The sequence below is a fragment of the Glycine soja genome, chromosome 13 (assembly GCF_004193775.1).
Source record: "Glycine soja cultivar W05 chromosome 13, ASM419377v2, whole genome shotgun sequence".
Lineage (NCBI taxonomy): Eukaryota > Viridiplantae > Streptophyta > Magnoliopsida > Fabales > Fabaceae > Glycine > Glycine soja.
In genome coordinates this window covers 28,458,094-28,480,197 of record NC_041014.1, presented here as the reverse complement: position 1 = coordinate 28,480,197, position 22,104 = coordinate 28,458,094, and the positions used below count along the sequence as shown (strand labels likewise).

General features: G+C 34.2%; 2 protein-coding genes across 4 annotated transcripts; both read left to right on the top strand.

The window, feature by feature from the left end:
• The first annotated feature begins 1,271 nt into the window (after positions 1-1,271).
• Positions 1,272-8,973, top strand: LOC114382146 (ARF guanine-nucleotide exchange factor GNOM-like). The gene is made up of 4 exons (XM_028341381.1): positions 1,272-1,506; positions 1,939-2,042; positions 3,177-3,974; positions 4,829-8,973. Exons 3-4 carry the CDS (start codon positions 3,234-3,236, stop codon positions 8,507-8,509), a joined length of 4,422 nt encoding a protein of 1,473 aa, XP_028197182.1. The 5' UTR covers positions 1,272-1,506; positions 1,939-2,042; positions 3,177-3,233; the 3' UTR covers positions 8,510-8,973.
• Positions 8,974-10,922: 1,949 nt separating this feature from the next.
• LOC114381014 (ARF guanine-nucleotide exchange factor GNOM-like) lies at positions 10,923-17,620 on the top strand. 3 transcript variants are annotated; one of them, XM_028340189.1, is made up of 3 exons: positions 10,923-11,086; positions 11,837-12,611; positions 13,143-17,620. In XM_028340189.1, exons 2-3 carry the CDS (start codon positions 11,871-11,873, stop codon positions 16,818-16,820), a joined length of 4,419 nt encoding a protein of 1,472 aa, XP_028195990.1. In that variant the 5' UTR covers positions 10,923-11,086; positions 11,837-11,870; the 3' UTR covers positions 16,821-17,620. The 3 variants fall into 3 exon arrangements, with proteins under 3 accessions (XP_028195990.1, XP_028195989.1, XP_028195988.1); XM_028340188.1 differs by having other exon boundaries at positions 11,815-12,611; XM_028340187.1 differs by having other exon boundaries at positions 11,812-12,611.
• Positions 17,621-22,104: the final 4,484 nt, after the last annotated feature.

Genomic DNA, 22,104 nt, shown 5'->3' with positions numbered 1-22,104 from the left:
AAGGTTGAGTGGGGAGAGTGCATTTGTGCTAATGAGTCTTCTAGGAACAAATCTTGTACCTCACAACTTTTATCTTCATTCCTATATTGTACAGGTATTATTTCCTCTTGTTTTTAATTTTCCTGTATGCATATACAATGAAATGTCTGCATCCTTCAGAAACTGCAAAGAACATATGCTTAATGTGTCTGTGAATATATTTGCACCTCATGTTTTGCTTGTTCAAAAAAGATACATCTTGCAATATTTAAAATAAGATATTCTAAGACAATTCTCTGAAAAATCGTCTTAAAAAGATACACCTTTTTCTAAAACGATTTTTTATGAAATCATTATTGAAAGTCTTCAAAGACGGTTCAAAATCGTTTCTGAATGTACTTTAAAATCGTCGTTATATGTCGTTTTTCCAATAATGAACTTACATTATTGTACATTTTTCTCTTTTTCCTTTCTATGCCTCCTCTCTTTTATATAAAATATTATAAAAGCATTGTAGTAGGATTTTTGTATTACAATTAACAAGTACTCTCACAAATTTTTTTATCATATTTTGGTAAACTTTTCCAAAATAACTTTTAAGAAGAAAAAAACAAATTTTTATAAGGTAAAATTAGTTTATGCATAAGCTAAAATTTATCTTTTAAAAAAACTTATTATATGAAAGAACTTCTACAAATTAATGGATGCATTAGTTAATTTTAACTTATGAAAAAAATATTTTTTTCTTATTTTTTTTATCTATTAGTGTTTTCAGGGAATTTTATCCCAACAAACTCTTGTATTTGCAACAAATTGAAACATATTAAATGTGATTTTTCAGGTTTTGACGGAAGCATATATCTTTTAAGGTGAATTCGAGTTATCATGGGATGATAAGCTAACGACTAATTTCTCAAAGTATGAAACATATATTTGTCATTTCCTTTATTTGACTCTTGAAAATGATAAATCACATTACCAAATTATTTCTAAGCACATTATGTTGCATATTTTAGTTGTTAGATGCAATGAAATGATAGTCTTCTTATTTAATTATAATCCCACTCATGATTTTATAATTTTTAATAATAAAAAATATATATGTTATAAAAGAACACGCAACACCAAACATATAAATGAACGGGTGTAAATTTATGCTAATTTAATTAGAGATCTTTATTCAAAGAAAAAAATTTATTACCCATAATATCTCATTCTTCTGGAACATGATTTTGTTTCATGAAAGAAGAACGAAGTCTATAAAAAAAGAATGAGTATTTGAAAATACTTGTTAACACCCCTAGTAATTTGTGGTTAGTAAAAGGGTACACAAACAAATTCAAATAACGGTTTTTTATTTTTATTTTAAAAAAAGAAAGAAATAGAGAATGCCCCAACTAGCAACAACAGCAGCAAGGGGGATCTTCTCGACAGGAAGTGGCAAACACAACACATCCCATGATTTCCAATCCAACCAATGTATCCCCGGTAGCTCTGATTCATATATGCCCTTTACGCACTACCCCTGTAAGTTTTCATTATTCTTCCATTTCAATTTAATTCTCAATTTTTTTTTGTTGGGTGCCATTGTGGGAATTTAAACTTTTCAACGTAGATTTTGAGACCCCTTTGTAGAATTTTAGTTTAATTCAAAATGGGGGGGGGGGGGGGGTGTTGTGTCCAATGGATTGGAATATTAGATCATTCTGACTATGCCAATCGAATTGTCAATTAAATGGGTTCAACGAGGAGAAGGGTGAGAATTCATGGTAGATCTAATGTTTTAGCAATTTCATGTTATGGGTTTAAAGTTGTGTTATGGTTCGTTCTATCTGGATTGATTTCCTTCCTTAACTGGTTTAATTTTGTTTTGATTTATTTATATTTTTTTTTCATTTGAATGTGTAACTCCTGCGCCTCTTATGTGGACTTTCTATGTTCCCCGTCTGCTTTTTTCAGAGAGGAAAATGCCTTTCAAATTCCAGCTCATAAATGAAGCATTCAACTTTGAGTGAGGAGCCAAAATCTACATTCATTAACCTCTAATCTACATTATTCAATGAGTAAGTGTACCTTTACAGCTCAATTTTTTTTTTTTTTATAAGCTATGAAAAACATAGTTACCCAACTTCTGGATTTTACTTGATGCCTTGGTGGTGGAGACTCTAAGGTTACTGTTGTTATAATTTACCGATTGAGATATAATGTTAATCTCTGCTACTGATCTGTGTTGTAGGCCAAACATTTAGTGTCTGATGAAAGGCTTGAAAATGTTGTTTAGTTTGCTTTGAGATCCAGTCTTAATCATTTTGTTTGGGAGTTCTTTAATAGGTAGTCCTGTGCTTGGATAATTTTCAAAATATTTTATACGTCCCTAATACTCTGAAGTAAGGCCTCTTTTGAAATGTGTTTACATGTGTATTTATTGTTTATATGATCAACTTATATATTTATTATGCATTTGTGGTGGGAGAGCCTTGCATGGACAGAGGTTGTAACTGTGTTCCCTGCATCACCTAAGGAACACTTTCTACAACATTCATACTGTAAGTCATCAGGAATTGTCCAAAACAGATGGTGGATTTGGTGGGCTGCCCTCACATGGTGCATTTGGAATCATAGAAACAGAATTGTATTCTCAAATGAGGATTTTAATGGACAGAAATTGATGGAGGATGCAATTTTCTTCTGCCGGATGTGGCTTAGATAAGGATTTTGAACTGCCGTTCCACTTTTGGTCCAGTAATGTTAAATCTGGATTCTTGTATGGGGAGGGATTAGACCATAGATACTTTTTGTAATGAGTATTCCAGTGTGCTCAGAGACGGGGGTTATGGTATTCTAATATCTCAAGCATATTTCGATACCATAATCTTACATAGACAACATGTACACTGGGATGTACAGATATTAGTACTACTTGTACTGATTTTATATATATATATATATATATATATATATATAATTAATACATATTTTTGCCAATAAAAAAAAAACTATGCATTCCTTCCTTGACAAATGCCTCTAGATTCTAGAGTTTTACTGGATCCTCAGGCTGTGTTTCATATGTTTGTACTTTGCTTCTGTTTTGAATTTGTATTATTTGTGTTACTGAATACTAATGTTTGGTTGGAGTCATTAACATGGGGAATCCTTAACACTGTATTGATTGTCTCTTTCTACATTGTTTTTGTTAGGGATTTTGTTCATCTCAGCATTCTTTTAATAAATGTCAAGCTGATCCTTTTGTCAAAATGGGACATCTAAAGATGCAAATGCAAACTGGTCTTAATCCCACAGAGGATGAATACATGCAATGTGATGCAGGATATCCAAACAAGACTACCATAGTATGCATGATCAATGCAGAAATTGGTGCTGTTTTGGCTGTCATGCGAAGAAATGTTAGATGGGGAGTTCATTACATGTCGGATGATGACCAATCAGAGCACTTTCTTGTTCAGTCTTTAAAGAAATTAAGGAGGCAGGTTTTCTCATGGCAAAACCAATGGCATGCCATCAACCCTGCCTTGTATCTCCAGCCCTTTTTGGATGTGATACGATCAGATGAAACTAGTGCACCTATTACTGGCGTTGCTTTGTCATCTGTTTACAAGATCTTAACTCTAGATGTGATTGATCAACACACTGTCAATGTTGGAGATACCATGCACTTGGTGGTTGAAGCTGTCACAAGTTGCAGATTTGAAGTTACTGATCCTGGATCAGAAGAAGTGGTATTAATGAAGATTTTACAAGTTCTTCTAGCATGTGTGAAAGGTAAAGCATCTGTAATGCTGAGTAACCAACACATTTGCACCATAGTGAATACTAGTTTCCGTATAGTTCATCAAGCAGGAACCAAAGGTGAGCTGTTGCAACATATAGCACGGTATACAATGCATGAACTGGTTAGGTCTATATTTTCTCACCTTCAGAATATTGACAACACAGAGTCTGCATTCATAAATGGGACAGCTACCTTAAAACAAGAGGTATAAGATTTGTGTTTCCTTTGTCCTTTTTGGTTGCATTTCACACTTCTTCATGTGATTATTTTGCTAGTTGCTATGGATAACAAAAACTGAAATGGAATATAGGGACTGAGTGGGATAAAATTCTTATTTGCACTAGAATTTTTGTTTTGCTATTGTAAGTTTTTCTCAGCTTAGAAATATGAAATAGTTAAAAAGGGAAATATCCTTAACTCATTGACGCTCTTCTCATGTTACTGTTTATTATTTATGTGAAAATTTCATTTTCAATTAATTTATTATTCCCAAAATAATTGTATCATGCCTATCTTGGCGTGTTGGACACCATACAGTGTTTGGCCTGCTGGCTTATAAGTCTGAAGTACAGCTTAAAATGAAATAGTGTGCTTAGACCTCTCTTCCCGCTTTCTCTTCAGATGGAGGGCAGCAAAATTAAGAAAGGACTAAGACTAAGTACAAGACCTAGAAATGTTTTCTTGGTAGATTATCTGGAACTTACCAGGAAAAAAGGAAAATGCTTGTAATAACATCTATTAGCAAAAAATAATTTTTAATAAAATTTAATGTATATAACTATAATTGAGTCCCTGATGTCCTGCACGCGCATCCAGAAAATGAGGGGGGGAAAAGGAAGCAGAGAATAGTTGTTGGTTGCATATATGTTGTTACTAGTTAGGGGTATAGATGGAGTTGTTTCCTTATATATTATTGCAACTTACAAATACCAATATTGTATGGTCAAATCTATAAATTCTTAAGGGTAACAGTTCAATAGTTCTACTATCTGAATTTTGATAGTCAGGACATGCATAAATTTGTAATTAAGTACTAATATATATATAGTGTTTTTGTAGACCAATGGACTAAATAATGAGCATGCTTTGGCAAGCGGACAATTGGAAAATGGGAGGCTGAATTCTGCACGCGATGCTCAACCATTATCTACAGGCATTGCTTCCAGTACTGCAACTGATGTGACAGCAGTTGTAATTGATGAAAACACAGCTATTGCTAGCAGTGGCAATGAGATTGATCCACAGGAATTACAGCTCCTGACCGAACCATATGGGGTTCCATGTATGGTGGAAATATTTCACTTCTTGTGTTCTTTGCTGAATGTTGCTGAGCATATGGGAGTGAATCCTAGATCAAACACAATAGCATTTGATGAAGATGTTCCTCTTTTTGCTTTAAATTTGGTTAACACAGCCATAGAGTTGGGAGGGCCATCCTTTCGCTGTCACCCAAGACTCCTGAGTTTAATTCAGGATGAATTATTCCGCAATCTTATGCAATTTGGTTTATCAATGAGCCCTCTTGTACTTTCAATGGTGTGTAGCATTGTTCTCAATTTGTATCACCATCTTCGTACGGAACTGAAATTACAGCTAGAAGCATTTTTTTCTTGTGTTATTTTGAGGCTTGCACAAAGGAAATATGGGGCTTCATATCAGCAACAGGAGGTTGTGATGGAAGCACTTGTTGATTTTTGCAGGCAAAAAACATTCATGGTGGAGATGTATGCTAACTTCGACTGTGACATAAGTTGCAGTAATGTCTTTGAAGATATTGCTAACTTGTTGTCCAAAAGTGCATTTCCTGTGAACAATCCATTATCTTCCATACATGTTCTTGCCTTGGATGGTCTTATTGCTGTAATGCAGGGAATGGCCGAAAGGATTGGTAGTAGATCTTTAAGTTCAGAACAATCTCCTGTGAATTTTGTGGAGTATACTCCATTCTGGATGGAAAAGTGTGACAGTTTTGGTGACCCAAATGATTGGGTTCCTTTTGTCCGCCGAAGAAAGTACATAAAGAGAAGATTAATGATTGGAGCTGATCACTTCAATCGGGATGATAAGAAAGGTCTCGAGTTTCTCCAAGGAACACATCTTTTGCCTATCAAACTTGATCCCCATAGTGTTGCCTGCTTTTTGAGATACACTGCTGGGTTGGATAAGAATCTCATTGGCGATTTCCTTGGAAATCATGATGAACTCTGCGTTCAGGTTCTTCATGAATTTGCTAGGACATTTGATTTCCGAGATATGACCTTAGACACAGCCCTGCGTGTATTTTTGGAGACTTTTAGGCTGCCTGGAGAATCACAGAAGATACATAGGGTGCTTGAAGCTTTCTCTGAGAGATATTATGAACAATCACCACATATCCTTGCTAACAAGGATGCTGCTCTTGTGTTATCATACTCGATTATATTGCTTAATACAGATCATCATAACATGCAGGTCAAAAAGAAGATGACAAAAGAGGATTTTATCAGGAATAATAGGCATATAAATGATGGCAGTGATCTTCCTCGAGAATTCCTGTCAGAGATTTACCATTCAATTTGCAAAAATGAAATCCGTACCACTCCTGAACCAGGCTTTGGATTTCCTGAAATGACCCCAAGTCGGTGGATTTCTCTGATGCACAAGTCAAAGAAAACTGCTCCATTCATTGTATCTGATTCTAGAGCATACTTGGATTATGATATGTTTCTGTTATTGTCAGGCCCAACAATTGCTGCCATTTCTGTGGTTTTTGATAATGCTGAAAATGAAGAGGTATACCAAACATGTATGGATGGATTCTTAGCTGTTGCAAAGATATCAGCCTACTATCATCTTGAAAATGTACTTGATGATCTGGTTGTGTGCCTCTGTAAGTTCATTACCATTTTGGATCCGCTATCAGTTGAGGAATCTGTCCTGGCCTTTGGAGATGACACAAAAGCAAGAATGGCAACTGAGACAGTTTTCACTATTGCAAATAGGTATGGCGATTACATTCGCACAGGGTGGAGGAATATTCTTGAATGCATCTTAATATTTCACAAGTTAGGCCTCCTTCCTACTTGGTTGGCCAGTGATGCAGCTGACGAATCACATGTAACTACAGAAACTGGACATGGGAGGTCTAATTCAAATTCTTTATCCTCAACTCATCTTCAATATATTACTCCAAAGAGACCCTTTGGATTAATTAGCAGGTTTAGTCAACTCTTATATCTTGGGGCTGAAGAGGCAGGATCAATACCGACCGAAGAACAACTGGTTGCTCATCAGCAAGCCACACAAGCAATTCATAAGTGTCACATTGACAGCGTATTCACTGAGAGCAAATTTCTACAAGCTGAATCTCTATTGCATCTTGCAAAAGCACTCATTAGTGCTGGAGCTCAACATCTTAAAGGGAGCAGAATATCTGAGGATGAAGTCACTTCAGTTTTCTGTCTGGAGTTATTGGTGACAATCACTCTCAATAACAGGGATAGAGTTGGACTTCTTTGGAAGGATGTTTATGAACACATATCCAATATTGTTCAGTCAACTGTGATGCCTTGTGCACTGGTAGAAAGAGCTATTTTTGGACTTCTTAGAATTTGCCATCGCTTACTTCCCTACAAAGAGAACATTACTGATGAACTTTTGAGGTCCCTGCTACTTGTCTTGAAGCTTGACGCACAGGTTGCAGATGCATACTATGAGCAGATTACACAGGAAGTCAATCGCCTTGTGAAGGAAAATGCTTCACATATTAGATCTCAGTCTGGATGGCGGACAATTTCATCACTGCTTTCCATCACTGCTAGACACCTTGAAGCATCTGGGGCTGGATTTGATGCGCTGATATTCATTATGTCTGATGGAGCTCATTTGCTCCCTGCTAATTACGTTCTATGTGTAGATGTTGCGAGACAGTTTGCGGAGTCTCGTGTAGGACTGGTAGATCGGTCTATAGTTGCACTAGATCTTATGGCAGGTTCTGTTAATTGTTTAGAAAAGTGGTCTAATAATGCTAAGAAGGCAGTCAAAGAAGATGAAGTGGAAAAGATGTTGCAAGATATTGGGGAAATGTGGTTTAGGCTAGTTCAGGGACTGAGGAAAGTATGTCTGGACCAGAGAGAGGAGGTTAGAAATCATGCAGTGTTATCTTTGCAGCAGTGCTTGACAGGAGCTGTTGGGACTCACATCCCACGCAAGTTGTGGTTAACTTGTTTTGATCAAGTGATCTTCACCGTGCTGGATGACCTGCTTGAAATTGCACAAGCTCACTCTCAGAAGGACTGCAGGAACATAGAAGGAACACTTGTTATTTCCTTGACGCTCTTGTCTAAGGTTTTTGTCCAGTTACTCCAAGAACTATTGCAATTGGAAGCCTTCTGCAAACTATGGGAGGGTATGCTAAGCCGTATGGAAAAATGTGTGAAGATGAAAATTCGGGGAAGGAGAAGTGAGAAGCTTCAGGAGCTTGTGCCTGATCTTCTGAAGAACACTTTGCTTGTTATGAAAGCTGGGGGCATTCTAGTGCACAGCAGTGGCTCAGGAGATAATAGTTTGTGGGAACTGACATGGCAACATACGAAGAATATTGGGCCCTCATTGCAGTCTGAGGTGTTCCCTGAGCAAGATTCAGAGCAGTTACAGATTCAGCACAAACAGATTGAACCAGTTGGAAGCTTGGGACCTGATGCAAACATTTCTGTTCCTTCAAATGAAAAAGTGGGCCAAGATGGTGCTATGATCAGTTAATTCTACCTGCAGTGCCTAAGCAACCTGAATTGGCTTTTCTGTGGCCCTTTGAACACCCCCACAATCTTAGTCTAACCCTGATAAATTCAGTTTTTTTCTATCTTAAGGTTGTGAGGGTGTTCTAGCTGATTATGCCGAACATGACATTACTACTATGGTTGGAGCAGTTTGATCTGGTTAAGCATGAAGTGAAGTTGCCTGTTATTTGGCATTCTCTCTTTCTCATAATTGCCCCAGGGATTTGGTTGGAGATATGTTATAGTTATACTACACAGATACACTCAAATTATAAAGCATGTATTGTCTTTATAGGTTGTACAGTACTTGAAATTGTTATCTCTTTTAGTATTTGCTGGGACATGTATTTACTTGGTATGTTAATGATGTAAACAGGAAAATTTTGAGATGATAATGATCATAAATATGTATACACATAATAAAACATCCAAGGATACTTGAGGTGTGAGTGTTGTTATAGACTTAGGATTCGTTTCTAAAGCGTGTAAAATCAATTTTGGTTTAAGCAAACAAAATTGCTGTTGTTCAATGTGTTCCTATTTCGTGCCAAACTCAATTTCAACCATTGATCTTACTCTGGAAATTGTGCTTTGCAGAACCAAGAAACACACAGGTTTGTACGCCATTTAATTATTGTTTATGGAGATTGAATTTCATCAATTTAATTTTTGGATTAAAAGTTTTCATTAAAAAAATTTATATAAAGTTTCATGTGATTTAAAATTAAGTTAATGTTTTTTCAAATAATTTAATTTTAATATATAATATATCTTTGGAAATATAAGTGAATACCAATAATAATATTGCAACTTTATGAATGTTTATTTAAAAATTAGTATATATGATCATCATTGCATGTATTATCTATAGAAAAATGAAGCTGTTGGAATTTATGTAATTAATTAATATAATTATGTTATAAACATCATTATAAAATATTGATAATGTTTTCATTTTATTATTTTATGATTATTAAAATTGAAAAATAATATTCAATGTAAATAATAGTATTATATTTATTGGTATAATTATATAACTTTTTTGGTAAATAATAATTGTCATTAGTATAATATTTCAAGAGACTTCATTTTTTATCTTTATTTTACATTATATTATTTTACATTTTGTTAACTTTTATATTATTATTTAAGGTTTTTTCATAATGCTCAATTTTCCATTGTCATTTTAAAATATTATTTTATTTTTAAATAATGGTTTGTCTTTCAATATCATGTTTGTTTCTTCGTTGTTTTTATATTATTTACAATTTCATAATAATTTCATTATCTTCCAATATTATGTTTGTCATTTTTATATTATATATTATGTTTGTTTCATTATTTTCATTGCTTTTATTAATGTCTTTAATGATATATATATATATATATATATATATATATATATATATTTTGGACATTTTAATAATATTATCTTATTTTCATTTTTGTTAGTTATCTATTATCTTTAATAGTATTTGTTTTAATAATATTTTTTTTACTTCTTTATTTTTATAGTATGTTTTGTTTCATAGTAACTTTGTTAGTTTTTCCAAATTTTTGCTTTGTAACTTTTATAAACTTGAGAATATTATATTTTTATTTTTATAATATTACTGTTACTACAACAACAAAAAATATCACTGTTGCACTTATAATATTATTTTAGCATTATTTCCGTTTTAAACTATTTTAGTTTTGATATTTTATGTTTTTATGATTATAATATTACTTCATAATAATAATTCTCATTATATTTTATACCGTTAAAATAAAATTTTAGGCAAAATACATTCTTATTCTCTGAGGTATAACAAAATCTTACTTAATATTCTTCTTTTTCTTGCCTATACAAATTTCCCTTAAAAAATTAGGGTGCGAATGTCTAAAATTTTAATTTATTATATTATAACATTAATCTATTTTTATTAGTTAAAATAGTTCTTTATATTTTGTTACGCAATTATACTTAATGCATACCGAGAGAAGTCAAAATAACGGAGAGGGGGGAGAGAGAGGTATTGGATCTAACTTATTAAATTTTAGAGAATTTAAATATAATTTATCCTACAATTTTTTCTATTCATAATGTTAATTATTCACTTTTAATAATAATAATAATAATATAGTAATATGAAATAAAATTCTAAAAAATGTCTCCATTTTTGTACCTATTCTAAATAAAATATTGAGAGTCAAAATTTTGAGGAAGATAATTACTGTTCAGACTTGAGACTGTCCAAAAATTTATATTATTATATAGATATGGATTTCTTTTTCGATATAAACATTATTTAATATTATTTATTCAATTATTACATCACATCACATGTAGGATAACTCAAATAATTTACACCAATATAATAAATATAAAATTTCCTTAGTTTTGGAGAGTCATTACCTTTTCTTTTTCACGTAGTTAGTTTACAGGGAGACGCAGTAAAGAATAGAAGAAGACTGAAGATTCCGACAAGGATCAGTGCTACGGTGTTCCGTCAACGTTTCCGTTCAGTCGCCGAATTACGCCACGCGACGCAACTTTCCGATTCGCAGCGAGCAACGAGTGAGTGTGACTTTTTTTTTTTTTGCTTTCGCTGGATGTTGCAATTTTACCTTTTCTCTCTGTAGTGGAAGAGTTTTCGCCATTCTTTCAATTGCGTTGAATTTTGTCTCCAATTTCGTTAGTGAAAATGCTGGATCCGTCAGATCTTCTTCTGCATGTGCATTTTGAAGTACTTGAACTCATGTATATGTGTATATGCTTAGGAATTGTGATTTGTGTGTATAGTGTTTTATACTTATTACTTTACTTAGGGTAGGGTTACTTTGTGTGTTCGACATTTACATGCTGTGTTGCTGAATTGAATCTGAAGCATTCTCAGTTTGTTTTTTTTTGTGTTTGTATTTCGTGCTTCATTTAAGTTAGGGCATTACTCTGCTACCTGTATGAAAAATGTTATGTCCAGCTACAAAATTGTCTTATTTATCCTCCTAATACTTTTCTGGAGAAAGTATCCTGAAAGCATAAAAAAAGCATTTAATACTATGTTTAGGAAGCAGGAAGATTTAGAATTATTCTTAATTATTTGGTTTGTGGAAATCTTGACTTGTTATTTCTGTTGTCTCATAGGATTTCATAGAAGACTTATTCAGTAAATGCTTGACAACTCATCTTGGTTACCATACTTGTTAAAGACTCAAAGTAACATAAAAATTGCTTTTAGTTATTTTGTTTGTGGAAACCCTAATCTATTTATATTTATCGTTTATTTGTTTTGGACTTCATAGAAGACTCTTGTTGATCATCTATCAGATCCTTGGTGTACCATAGAAAGAATATTACAGAAATGGGACGTCTGAAGCTGCAAGCTGGTATCAATGCAATAGAGGAAGAGGAACCTGAGGAATGTGATGCTGCCTATCCTAACAAAACTACTTTGGCATGCATGATCAATTCAGAGTTTGGTGCTGTTTTGGCGGTCATGAGAAGAAATGTAAGATGGGGAGGTCGTTATATGTCTGGCGATGATCAGCTGGAACACTCTCTTATTCAGTCTTTCAAGACAGTAAGGAGACAAATCTTTTTGTGGCACCACCATCAGTGGCAAGCTATCAACCCTTCTTTGTATCTACAGCCATTTTTAGATGTAATTAGGTCTGATGAAACTGGTGCCCCAATTACTGGTGTTGCTTTGTCATCTGTTTACAAGATTTTGACTCTTGATGTGATCGATCATAATACTGTCAATGTTGAGGATGCCATGCACTTGGTGGTTGATGCTGTCACTAGCTGCAGATTTGAGGTCACTGATCCTTCTTCAGAAGAAGTTGTTTTAATGAAGATACTACAAGTTCTCCTAGCTTGTATGAAAAGTAAAGCATCTATAATGCTGAGTAACCAACATGTTTGCACCATAGTGAATACTTGTTTCCGGATTGTTCACCAAGCAGGAAGTAAAGGTGAGTTGTTGCAGCAGATAGCACGGCACACAATGCATGAACTTGTAAAGTGTATTTTCTCTCACCTTCAAGAGGTTGGCAACACAGACCATGCATTGGTTAATGGGAGCACTAATTTGAAACAGGAGGTATGAGAATCTTGCTACCTACTTCTAAAGGCTACATTTTTTTTCACATGATTATTGTTTTAGCTGGTGGGGAAAAAATTCATACAAAGGGGAATTGGAGCAGGGGAGAGGACAATACTTTTCATAGTAATTATGGTTCCTATTATGCAAGAATTTGTGCTATGCTATCAATTAATTTTCTCCATTTGCAATTTTATTGATCATCACATAAAGGTTTATTATTTGCAATAAATATATCCATGGATTTTTGGGTGTCATATACCATTAATAGTGTTTGACTTGCTGACTATAGCTGGATCTTAATTACTTCATACATCCTAAGATTAAGATGGACTTCCCTTTCCATCTGTCTCCCCACCTTAATCAAGAAGTATCTTTACAGTCCTTGTGTGTAGTTGTTATAGTCTTTGTGGATAGTTACTAATAATTCTGTTAGTTGTTTTTCCTTGAGTTAACAGTTTTGGGTGATCAAGCACTTAATATTTATAACATCTGTATATGAATATTTGCACTTGTTCATTTTTCTTGCAGACCGGAGGCCTAGATAATGAGTATGCATTTGGAAGTAGACAATTGGAGAATGGCAGCATGACTTCTGAATATGATAATCAGTCATTATCCACAAACTCTGCTCCCAATGATGCAAGTGTTGTGAAAGCAACTGTGATGGACAAAAACACAGCGATAACTATTAGTGGCAAGGAGGGTGGACCATATGATATGCACCTCATGACTGAACCATATGGTGTTCCTTGCATGGTGGAAATATTTCACTTTTTGTGTTCTTTGCTGAATGTTGTCGAGCATACGGGAATGGGTCCTAGATCAAACACACTAGCATTTGATGAAGATGTGCCTCTCTTTGCCTTAAATTTAATTAATTCAGCTATAGAACTTGCAGGACCTTCTATTTGTCGTCACCCAAGGTTGCTGAACTTAATTCAGGATGAATTGTTTCATAATCTGATGCAGTTTGGTTTGTCAATGAGTCCCCTTATACTTTCGATGGTGTGTAGCATTGTTCTCAACCTGTATCGTCATCTTCGTACAGAACTCAAATTACAGCTAGAAGCATTTTTTTCTTGTGTCATTTTGAGACTTGCACAAAGCAGATATGGGGCTTCATACCAGCAGCAAGAGGTAGCCATGGAGGCCCTTGTTGACTTCTGCAGGCAAAAGACATTTATGGTAGATATGTATGCTAATTTTGACTGTGACATAACTTGCAGTAATGTCTTTGAAGACCTTGCTAATTTATTGTCCAAAAGTGCATTTCCTGTGAACTGTCCATTGTCTGCCATGCATATTCTTGCTTTGGATGGTCTTATTGCTGTTATACAGGGAATGGCTGAAAGGATAGCCAATGGATCTGTAAGCTCAGAATATTCTCCAGTTAATCTTGAAGAGTATACTCCATTCTGGATGGTTAAATGTGAGAATTATAATGATCCAAATCATTGGGTTCCTTTTGTCCGCCGAAGAAAGTACATAAAGAGAAGACTGATGATTGGTGCTGACCACTTTAATCGTGATCCTAAGAAAGGTCTAGAGTTTCTCCAAGGAACACATCTTTTGCCTGACAAACTTGATCCCCAAAGTGTTGCCTGCTTCTTCAGATACACTGCTGGGTTGGATAAGAATCTTGTTGGTGATTTCCTTGGAAATCATGATGAATTCTGTGTTCAGGTTCTTCATGAATTTGCTGGAACATTTGATTTCCAAGACATGAACTTAGACACAGCTCTGCGTCTATTCTTAGAGACTTTCAGACTGCCTGGAGAATCACAAAAGATACATAGGGTGCTTGAAGCTTTCTCTGAGAGATATTATGAACAATCACCACATATCCTAGCTAACAAGGATGCTGCTCTTGTGTTATCATACTCAATGATAATGCTTAATACAGATCAGCACAATGTGCAAGTTAAAAAGAAGATGACAGAAGAGGATTTTATCCGGAATAATAGGCATATAAATGGTGGCAATGATCTGCCTCGAGAAATGCTGACAGAGATTTACCATTCAATTTGTAAGAATGAAATTCGCACAACCCCTGAACAAGGTGTTGGGTTTCCTGAAATGACACCAAGTCGGTGGATTGATCTAATGCATAAGTCCAAAAAAACTGCTCCATTTATTGTATCTGATTCTAAGGCTTACCTTGATCATGATATGTTTGCCATAATGTCAGGCCCAACGATTGCTGCCATCTCTGTTGTATTTGATCATGCTGAACAGGAAGAGGTATACCAAACATGTATGGATGGATTCTTAGCTATTGCTAAAATTTCAGCTTGCCATCATCTTGAAGATGTTCTTGATGATCTGGTAGTGTCTCTTTGCAAGTTCACTACACTTTTAAACCCATCATCAGTTGAGGAACCAGTCCTTGCCTTTGGAGATGACATGAAAGCAAGACTGGCAACTGTGACAGTGTTCACTATAGCAAACAGGTATGGGGATTACATACGCACAGGTTGGAGAAATATTCTTGATTGCATCTTAAGACTGCACAAGCTTGGTCTTCTTCCTGCCCGTGTTGCCAGTGATGCAGCTGACGAATCAGAACATTCTGCTGAAACTGTGCATGGAAAGCCTATTATGAATTCTTTATCCTCAGCTCATATGCAATCTATTGGCACCCCAAGGAGATCTTCAGGATTGATGGGTAGATTTAGTCAACTCTTATCTCTTGACACTGAGGAACCAAGATCACAACCTACTGAACAACAACTTGCTGCTCATCAGCGCACCCTACAAACCATACAGAAGTGTCATATTGACAGCATATTCACAGAGAGTAAATTTCTGCAAGCTGAATCTCTATTGCAGCTAGCAAGAGCACTCATTTGGGCTGCAGGGAGACCACAAAAAGGAAACAGCACACCTGAGGATGAAGATACAGCAGTTTTCTGCCTGGAGTTGCTGATTGCAATCACTTTGAATAACAGGGATAGAATTGGGATTCTTTGGCAGGGTGTGTATGAACACATATCCAATATTGTTCAGTCAACTGTAATGCCCTGTGCCCTGGTAGAGAAGGCTGTTTTTGGACTCCTGCGGATTTGCCAGCGGTTGCTTCCCTACAAGGAGAACATTGCTGATGAACTTCTGAGGTCTTTGCAACTGGTCTTGAAGCTTGATGCCCGGGTTGCAGATGCATACTGTGAGCAGATTACTCAGGAGGTCAGTCGCCTTGTGAAAGCAAATGCTTCTCATATAAGATCTCAGTTAGGATGGCGGACAATTACATCACTACTTTCCATCACAGCTAGACACATAGAAGCATCTGAGGCTGGGTTTGATGCACTATTGTTCATAATGTCTGACGGTACCCACTTGCTTCCAGCTAACTACGTTCTCTGTGTAGATACTGCCAGGCAGTTTGCTGAGTCTCGCGTTGGACAAGCAGAGCGATCTGTGCGGGCACTAGATCTCATGGCAGGGTCTGTCAATTGCTTGGCCCTGTGGACTAGTGAGGCTAAGGAAGCAATGGAGGAGGAACAAGTGTCTAAGTTATCTCAGGATATTGGAGAAATGTGGTTGAGACTAGTACAAGGTCTAAGGAAGGTATGTTTAGACCAGAGAGAGGAGGTTAGAAATCATGCTTTATTATCTCTGCAGAAGTGCTTGACAGGGGCCGACGGCATTTATCTACCATATAGCTTGTGGTTACAATGTTTTGATCTTGTGATCTTCACTGTGCTTGATGACCTGCTTGAGATTGCACAGGGACACTCTCAGAAGGACTACCGCAACATGGAAGGCACACTTATCTTAGCAATGAAGCTCTTGTCCAAAATTTTTCTTCAATTACTCCCAGAGTTATCACAATTGACAACCTTCTGTAAGCTATGGTTAGGTGTACTGAGCAGAATGGAAAAATATATGAAGGTGAAGGTTAGGGGGAAAAGAAGCGAGAAGCTTCAAGAGACAGTGCCTGAGCTGCTTAAAAACTCCTTGCTTGTTATGAAGATGAGGGGTATACTGGCCCAGAGGAGTGCCTTGGGTGGTGATAGTCTGTGGGAACTTACATGGCTACACGTGAATAACATTTCACCATCATTGCAACTTGAGGTATTCCCTGAGCAGGATTCTGAGCATTTGCAGCACAAACAGGGTGAATCAATAAGTTTGCTGCCTGATGAAAAGGGTTTCGTGCCTTCAAGTGAAACAACAAGCTGTGAAGATGCTGGCATTGTTGGTTAACTAGAGGTTCTGTGTTGCTGCTACCTGAATCGGTTTTCCTGTTTATAATCATGCACAGGATCCCTGACCTCAAAATACTGATTGTGCAGAATTTGTGGATCACATTTGCATCCTAATTTTGTTTTGCCACTGATAGATGCAGAAATATTACAGGAGGGAAAGTATAGTTATCAGGCAAGGACGTGCTAGTTCATCTAGTTAAATCTCATTGTCACGTCTGTTGGCATTTGCCCTTTCCCGTTCCCCCTTGAAGCTTCTTGTTCCTGTAATTTAGATGAAATATATTGTAGCTTGAGTTGAGATAGATTTCTACGTTTCAGCGGGGTACGGTACTGTACGGCTTCCCCTTCTATCCATGAAGCTGCCTCAGGGATAGTAAGCCTAAATTTCCCAAAAATATTTATACAGAACCTCGATTTTCTCTTTATGCAGCATGCATTTCTATGGGTATGATGGCAGATAGTTCTCATTTTGCAGGCTTTCGCATCTATTGGAGTGTCTGATAAACCTTGATGCGTTAATGCGTGGCATTAGAAATATGAATGGTGGTTGGGTTTGTGCCTTTGTATTTAGTATTTACATCCTGGTATTTTCCTTTTTTTTCCTGAGCCAAATATTGATCCTTGACTTTTGGGATGTGCACCGAGTTGAGATTTACACTCCTAAGACTTGTGTACTAGCATCTTTCCTTCGCGAAATACTAGTTCACGTGTAATTGGATGTTTAAACAATGGATACTAGACAATGTCATTCCTAACAGAATTACAGATCAAATATATATGCTTTGAGTATCTTCAGAAGTTTACTGTTCGAAATAGTTTGGAATGGTTAATGGTAGCCATGCATAACGGAAGTGTGTTGTGTACCCTAACTTCAACTTAAATTTGAATGCTTGCTAATTTACGATTACCATTTTTACGTGCAATTCAATAGTTATATTATATGTGCTCTAGGCAAATCTAATCTTGCAAGTTCTGGCATATGAAAAAAAAATGTGCTTAAGTTTAATTTATTTATTTAAAAAAAAAAAACTTCGTACCCCATTACTCGAAGGCTCTTCGCTATGCGAAGGTATGGGGGAGGGATATTGTATCCAGCCTTACCCTTGCATATGCAAGGAGGCTGTTTCCAGATTCGAACTCATGACCAACAAGTCACCAAGACACAACTTTACCGCTGCACCAGGGCTCGTCCTCTAAGTTTAATTTATTTATTTAAATGAGTTATAGTAAAAAGTAAAATAAAAATTTAATGTCACATCACAAATATAACATAGAGCATCTCCAACCAATAAATTTATTAAAGTTTATCTTTTATTTTTTTAATATTATTTCACATTTTTCTATAATATTATATCACATTTTTTATTTTAAACAACTCAATCAAATTTTTACTCTAACAGAAAAGTTTAACAAAATTTCTTAAATTGATTTTACAGGACATCCAATTTCCTAAATACATACTATTGATATCAATAGATAAAGGGGATATTTCCTTTGATAATCACATTTTTGTCTCAATTTTTACAAGGATTATTTTATCCTTCAAAACTTACATTTTTCATATAATCACCAATGTTATATAAATGATTTATGGAAGCACTCACTTTATGTAAACAGTTCGTTTTCTTAACAACACAATAACTACCTATATTTTCATTTTTTATGGACGAAGTTACAACAAATGCTTTACACGACAATTTGGAGTAAGTTTTGGCGCAACGTGATGAAATGGTGGCGGTAGAGGAAGACTATCGTGGTGCGAAGATGGACGATGCAAAGTCCTACTGCAAGAACATCGAGGAGGACTACGAAGAAATGTGTATAAATATTATCTTTACAATTTTTGGTAGTAAGCAAAAATGTTTCGTGCTAATGCTATTAAGCAAAAGTAATTAGCAAAACAAAGGGAAAGGGATTGGACATTGGTGGTTCATTGGTTCCCCACTTCTTTTTCACTCTCTGTCTGTGAGTATGGTAAGACAAATAATCTCTAATTTGTGTTATAATTATTTTCATCTCTTTTTTTATTGTTTTTATATTTTTCTTTTGACAATATATAACCATCTTTCTCTAGCCTCCATATATACAACCATTTCTATTAAACCAAATTTAAAGTTGTCTTTTCTTTATTTTTAAATTCATTTTCATTTTGTAATTTCTAGATTTTAAAACTCATTTTGATTTTAAAACTAGTCATTTTTTAATGTGTTCATGTACCATCATGGTAACATAATTGTCCATTTTAAAACTTCTCCTAAATTAAATTTGCAAATAATTATTTCTTTTTAATCTCTAACTTCATTTTAATTTTTTAAATCTACCAACTAATAATAAACGGATTTTTAAAACTTACCATTTTTTAATTTAAAACTCATTTTATAGATATATTTACCAATTTTAAAACCACCCATTTTTGTTTTTTTGTATTTTTTTATAGAACTCTTTTTTGTTAAACTGCTCATTTTTTAAGAACTAATTTAATTTTAGATGATTGTGTTTGATTACTAACATTTATTAGGGATTGTTTTAATTTATTTTTTGTTGGTTTACGTAGTTTGCAGTTCTTTTAAGGTAGTTTGTAGTTTTTTTTAATACTTTGGTTTCCTTTTGTAGATTAAAAAAAAATGAAGATCATGCATGTGTCATGCCATATAGGTTATGAGAACACTAAAATAAAGACATGTTGTGTTATAAATGTGGAAACAATTTATGCAAAAGTTTTGCAATTAGAAAAAGGAAAAAGAAGATAGAGGATAAACAGGATAAAAGAATTGATTGTTGATTTAGATTACTTATCTTATTTGAAAAATTGTAGTAGGTATTTCTTATTTGTAATATTCACTTATTTAAGTACACACATATTATCACATTGACATTGTAGTTAAATTTAAATTGCTACATTAATATATGTTATCTTATTGCATTTGAATTTAAATTGCTATGTTATCTTACAAGTTTGGGATAATACATTTAAATGTATAAGAAGAATCATGTCTCTAAGAAACAAATATAATATTGATCAATAGTCAATAAATATTTTACAACATATCCAACAAACTTATTTTAAAATGCTAGTTAAAATGTGAATTGAACAAGGAAAATTATAAAGCACCTCACAATCCAATATTCTTTTTTGAAACAATAATCATGTTCAAATTCATCCAAGGTTTCATGTATCTTAAACTAATTTAGTAATTTATGCTATTTTGTTAAAAGTATGTGAAAAAAAATGAGATTTTTAAATATAAAAAAGAAAAAGAAGTACCAAGAATTAAATAATGAAATAAAGAAAGAAAAAAAACTAACAATAGAGAAACAATTTTTGGAAAATGATATGGGATATTTGTGATGAATTTATCAAGTTAGAAAAAAAAAATATACATACAATTATATTATTTATTTATAATTTTTATTATAAATGATAATAAATACTAGAAGCATTAAAATATACTCCTTTCGTTCCTATTTAAAACATCCAAGTTCACATTGCAATTTAGTAATTAATTTTTAATAATTTATTTTATTAAGTAATTCTATTATTATGTAGTTACATTGTGTAATAAAAAAAATCGTTACAATATATTAAATTTAACACAATAAAAATGCAATAGCATAATAAAAATGTATTAAATTAGAAAAAAAAATAATTTACCTCAAACTAATACTCACATCCATTAAAATATGAAATATATTGATTTTAGCACAATAAAAATTACGCATAATATCAAATTTAACATAATAAAAATACAAACACATAGCCGCCACAACATCTATATTTTCACTTATTTTAATAATACTTTTGTATGCACTCATAAAATCAAAAGACAAATGAATTTTTTTTCCAACAATCCAATCTTAAAAGTGAGAACATCTTTAACAAGCAAACCTATCAATGTTTTTCTTCTATTTTTTAATAATATTTCACACTTCCATATAATGTCATATCACATTTCTTACTTTAAATAATTCAATCAAAGTTTTACTCCAACCAAAAAATTTACTAAAAAAATTTAAATGGACCCCGCAATACATTCAGTTTCCCAAATACACAATATTTTAATAATACTTTTGCAGCACGGACCCACAAAATTAGAAGACAAACGTTTCTCTGCCCAGCAATTCAATCTTAAAAGTGAGACCCGCACGGTTTGTCTCCAACGGTAAAAAAAAAAAATTATTGCGTTTTGATTATTGTTCTCGTGAGAAAGAGAACTCCCATTGGAGTTGCTCATACAGTAAACGATGAAATTTTCATGATAAAGACTATGATTCTCTTAAAAGTTTAAGCCATTGATTTAAAATATAACTCATAGAGGTAATAAGATAAGTAATAAATACTAGATACTAATAGAATTAGAACTGATCCTCCAACTACAAAGGCAGATAGGCACCCAAGCTCCTGCAATAGTATTATTGACATAGCAGTTTCTCTATAATTTTCGGGTTGTTCTCTTACGGGTGACCATAAGGATCCATGAAGATATACATAGAGAGAGACACACACTTGAAAAAATATCGTAATTTCTAAAAAAAAATGGTCTTGAATACCCAGTGAATCAAGTCAAACATTTAGACTGGACAATTGAATGAAGAGAGAAATACAATACTCTAAGCCAAAAGAAGAAAAATCACTTGGCCACAAACCAAGGCCTAACTCTGGTTCCAGTCACCAAATTTATGCATGCTATAAAAGAAGAGAATAAACAACAATACCTTTGGGGCTTATTTATCCTCAACCTGTCACATAAAATTCGTTAGATAAAAGTAGAGAAACTGTGAAGTTCTTTTATTTTTTATTTTTATCAACAAATGCTAGTTTATTAGTTTTTGTTAGAAATGTTACTGGCAGGAATTTGAACCTGCGACCGCTCCCTCTCCCCTTCTCTTTTCACCCTTAAGCCCTTCTTTTTCAATCATCAAACCAACCTTATATCTCCGCAATATGAAGTTCTTAATAGAGCACAAATGAGACTGGTCTAGTTTTATCCAGGAGCCATGGTCTGCATAACAATATTCATTATTCAAAGATTTGCCAAGTCTGCAGTTCAATTCTCAGCATTTGAACCTGCACATAAAGGCTCGCCAAAAGAAAATTAAAATGTGAACACTATCAAAATATGTAGAGGGATCATCTTTACCATTACAGGGTGAGGTGGTGACAATTTCTAGTGTAGGAGACATTTACATCAAATGAAGAGGCATAATGAGGGAAGAGGTCTCTTCCTGTAGTCATAAGAAGCGTGTGCTTGCATGATTGAAAAGGGAAGCCAGAATATGGAAAA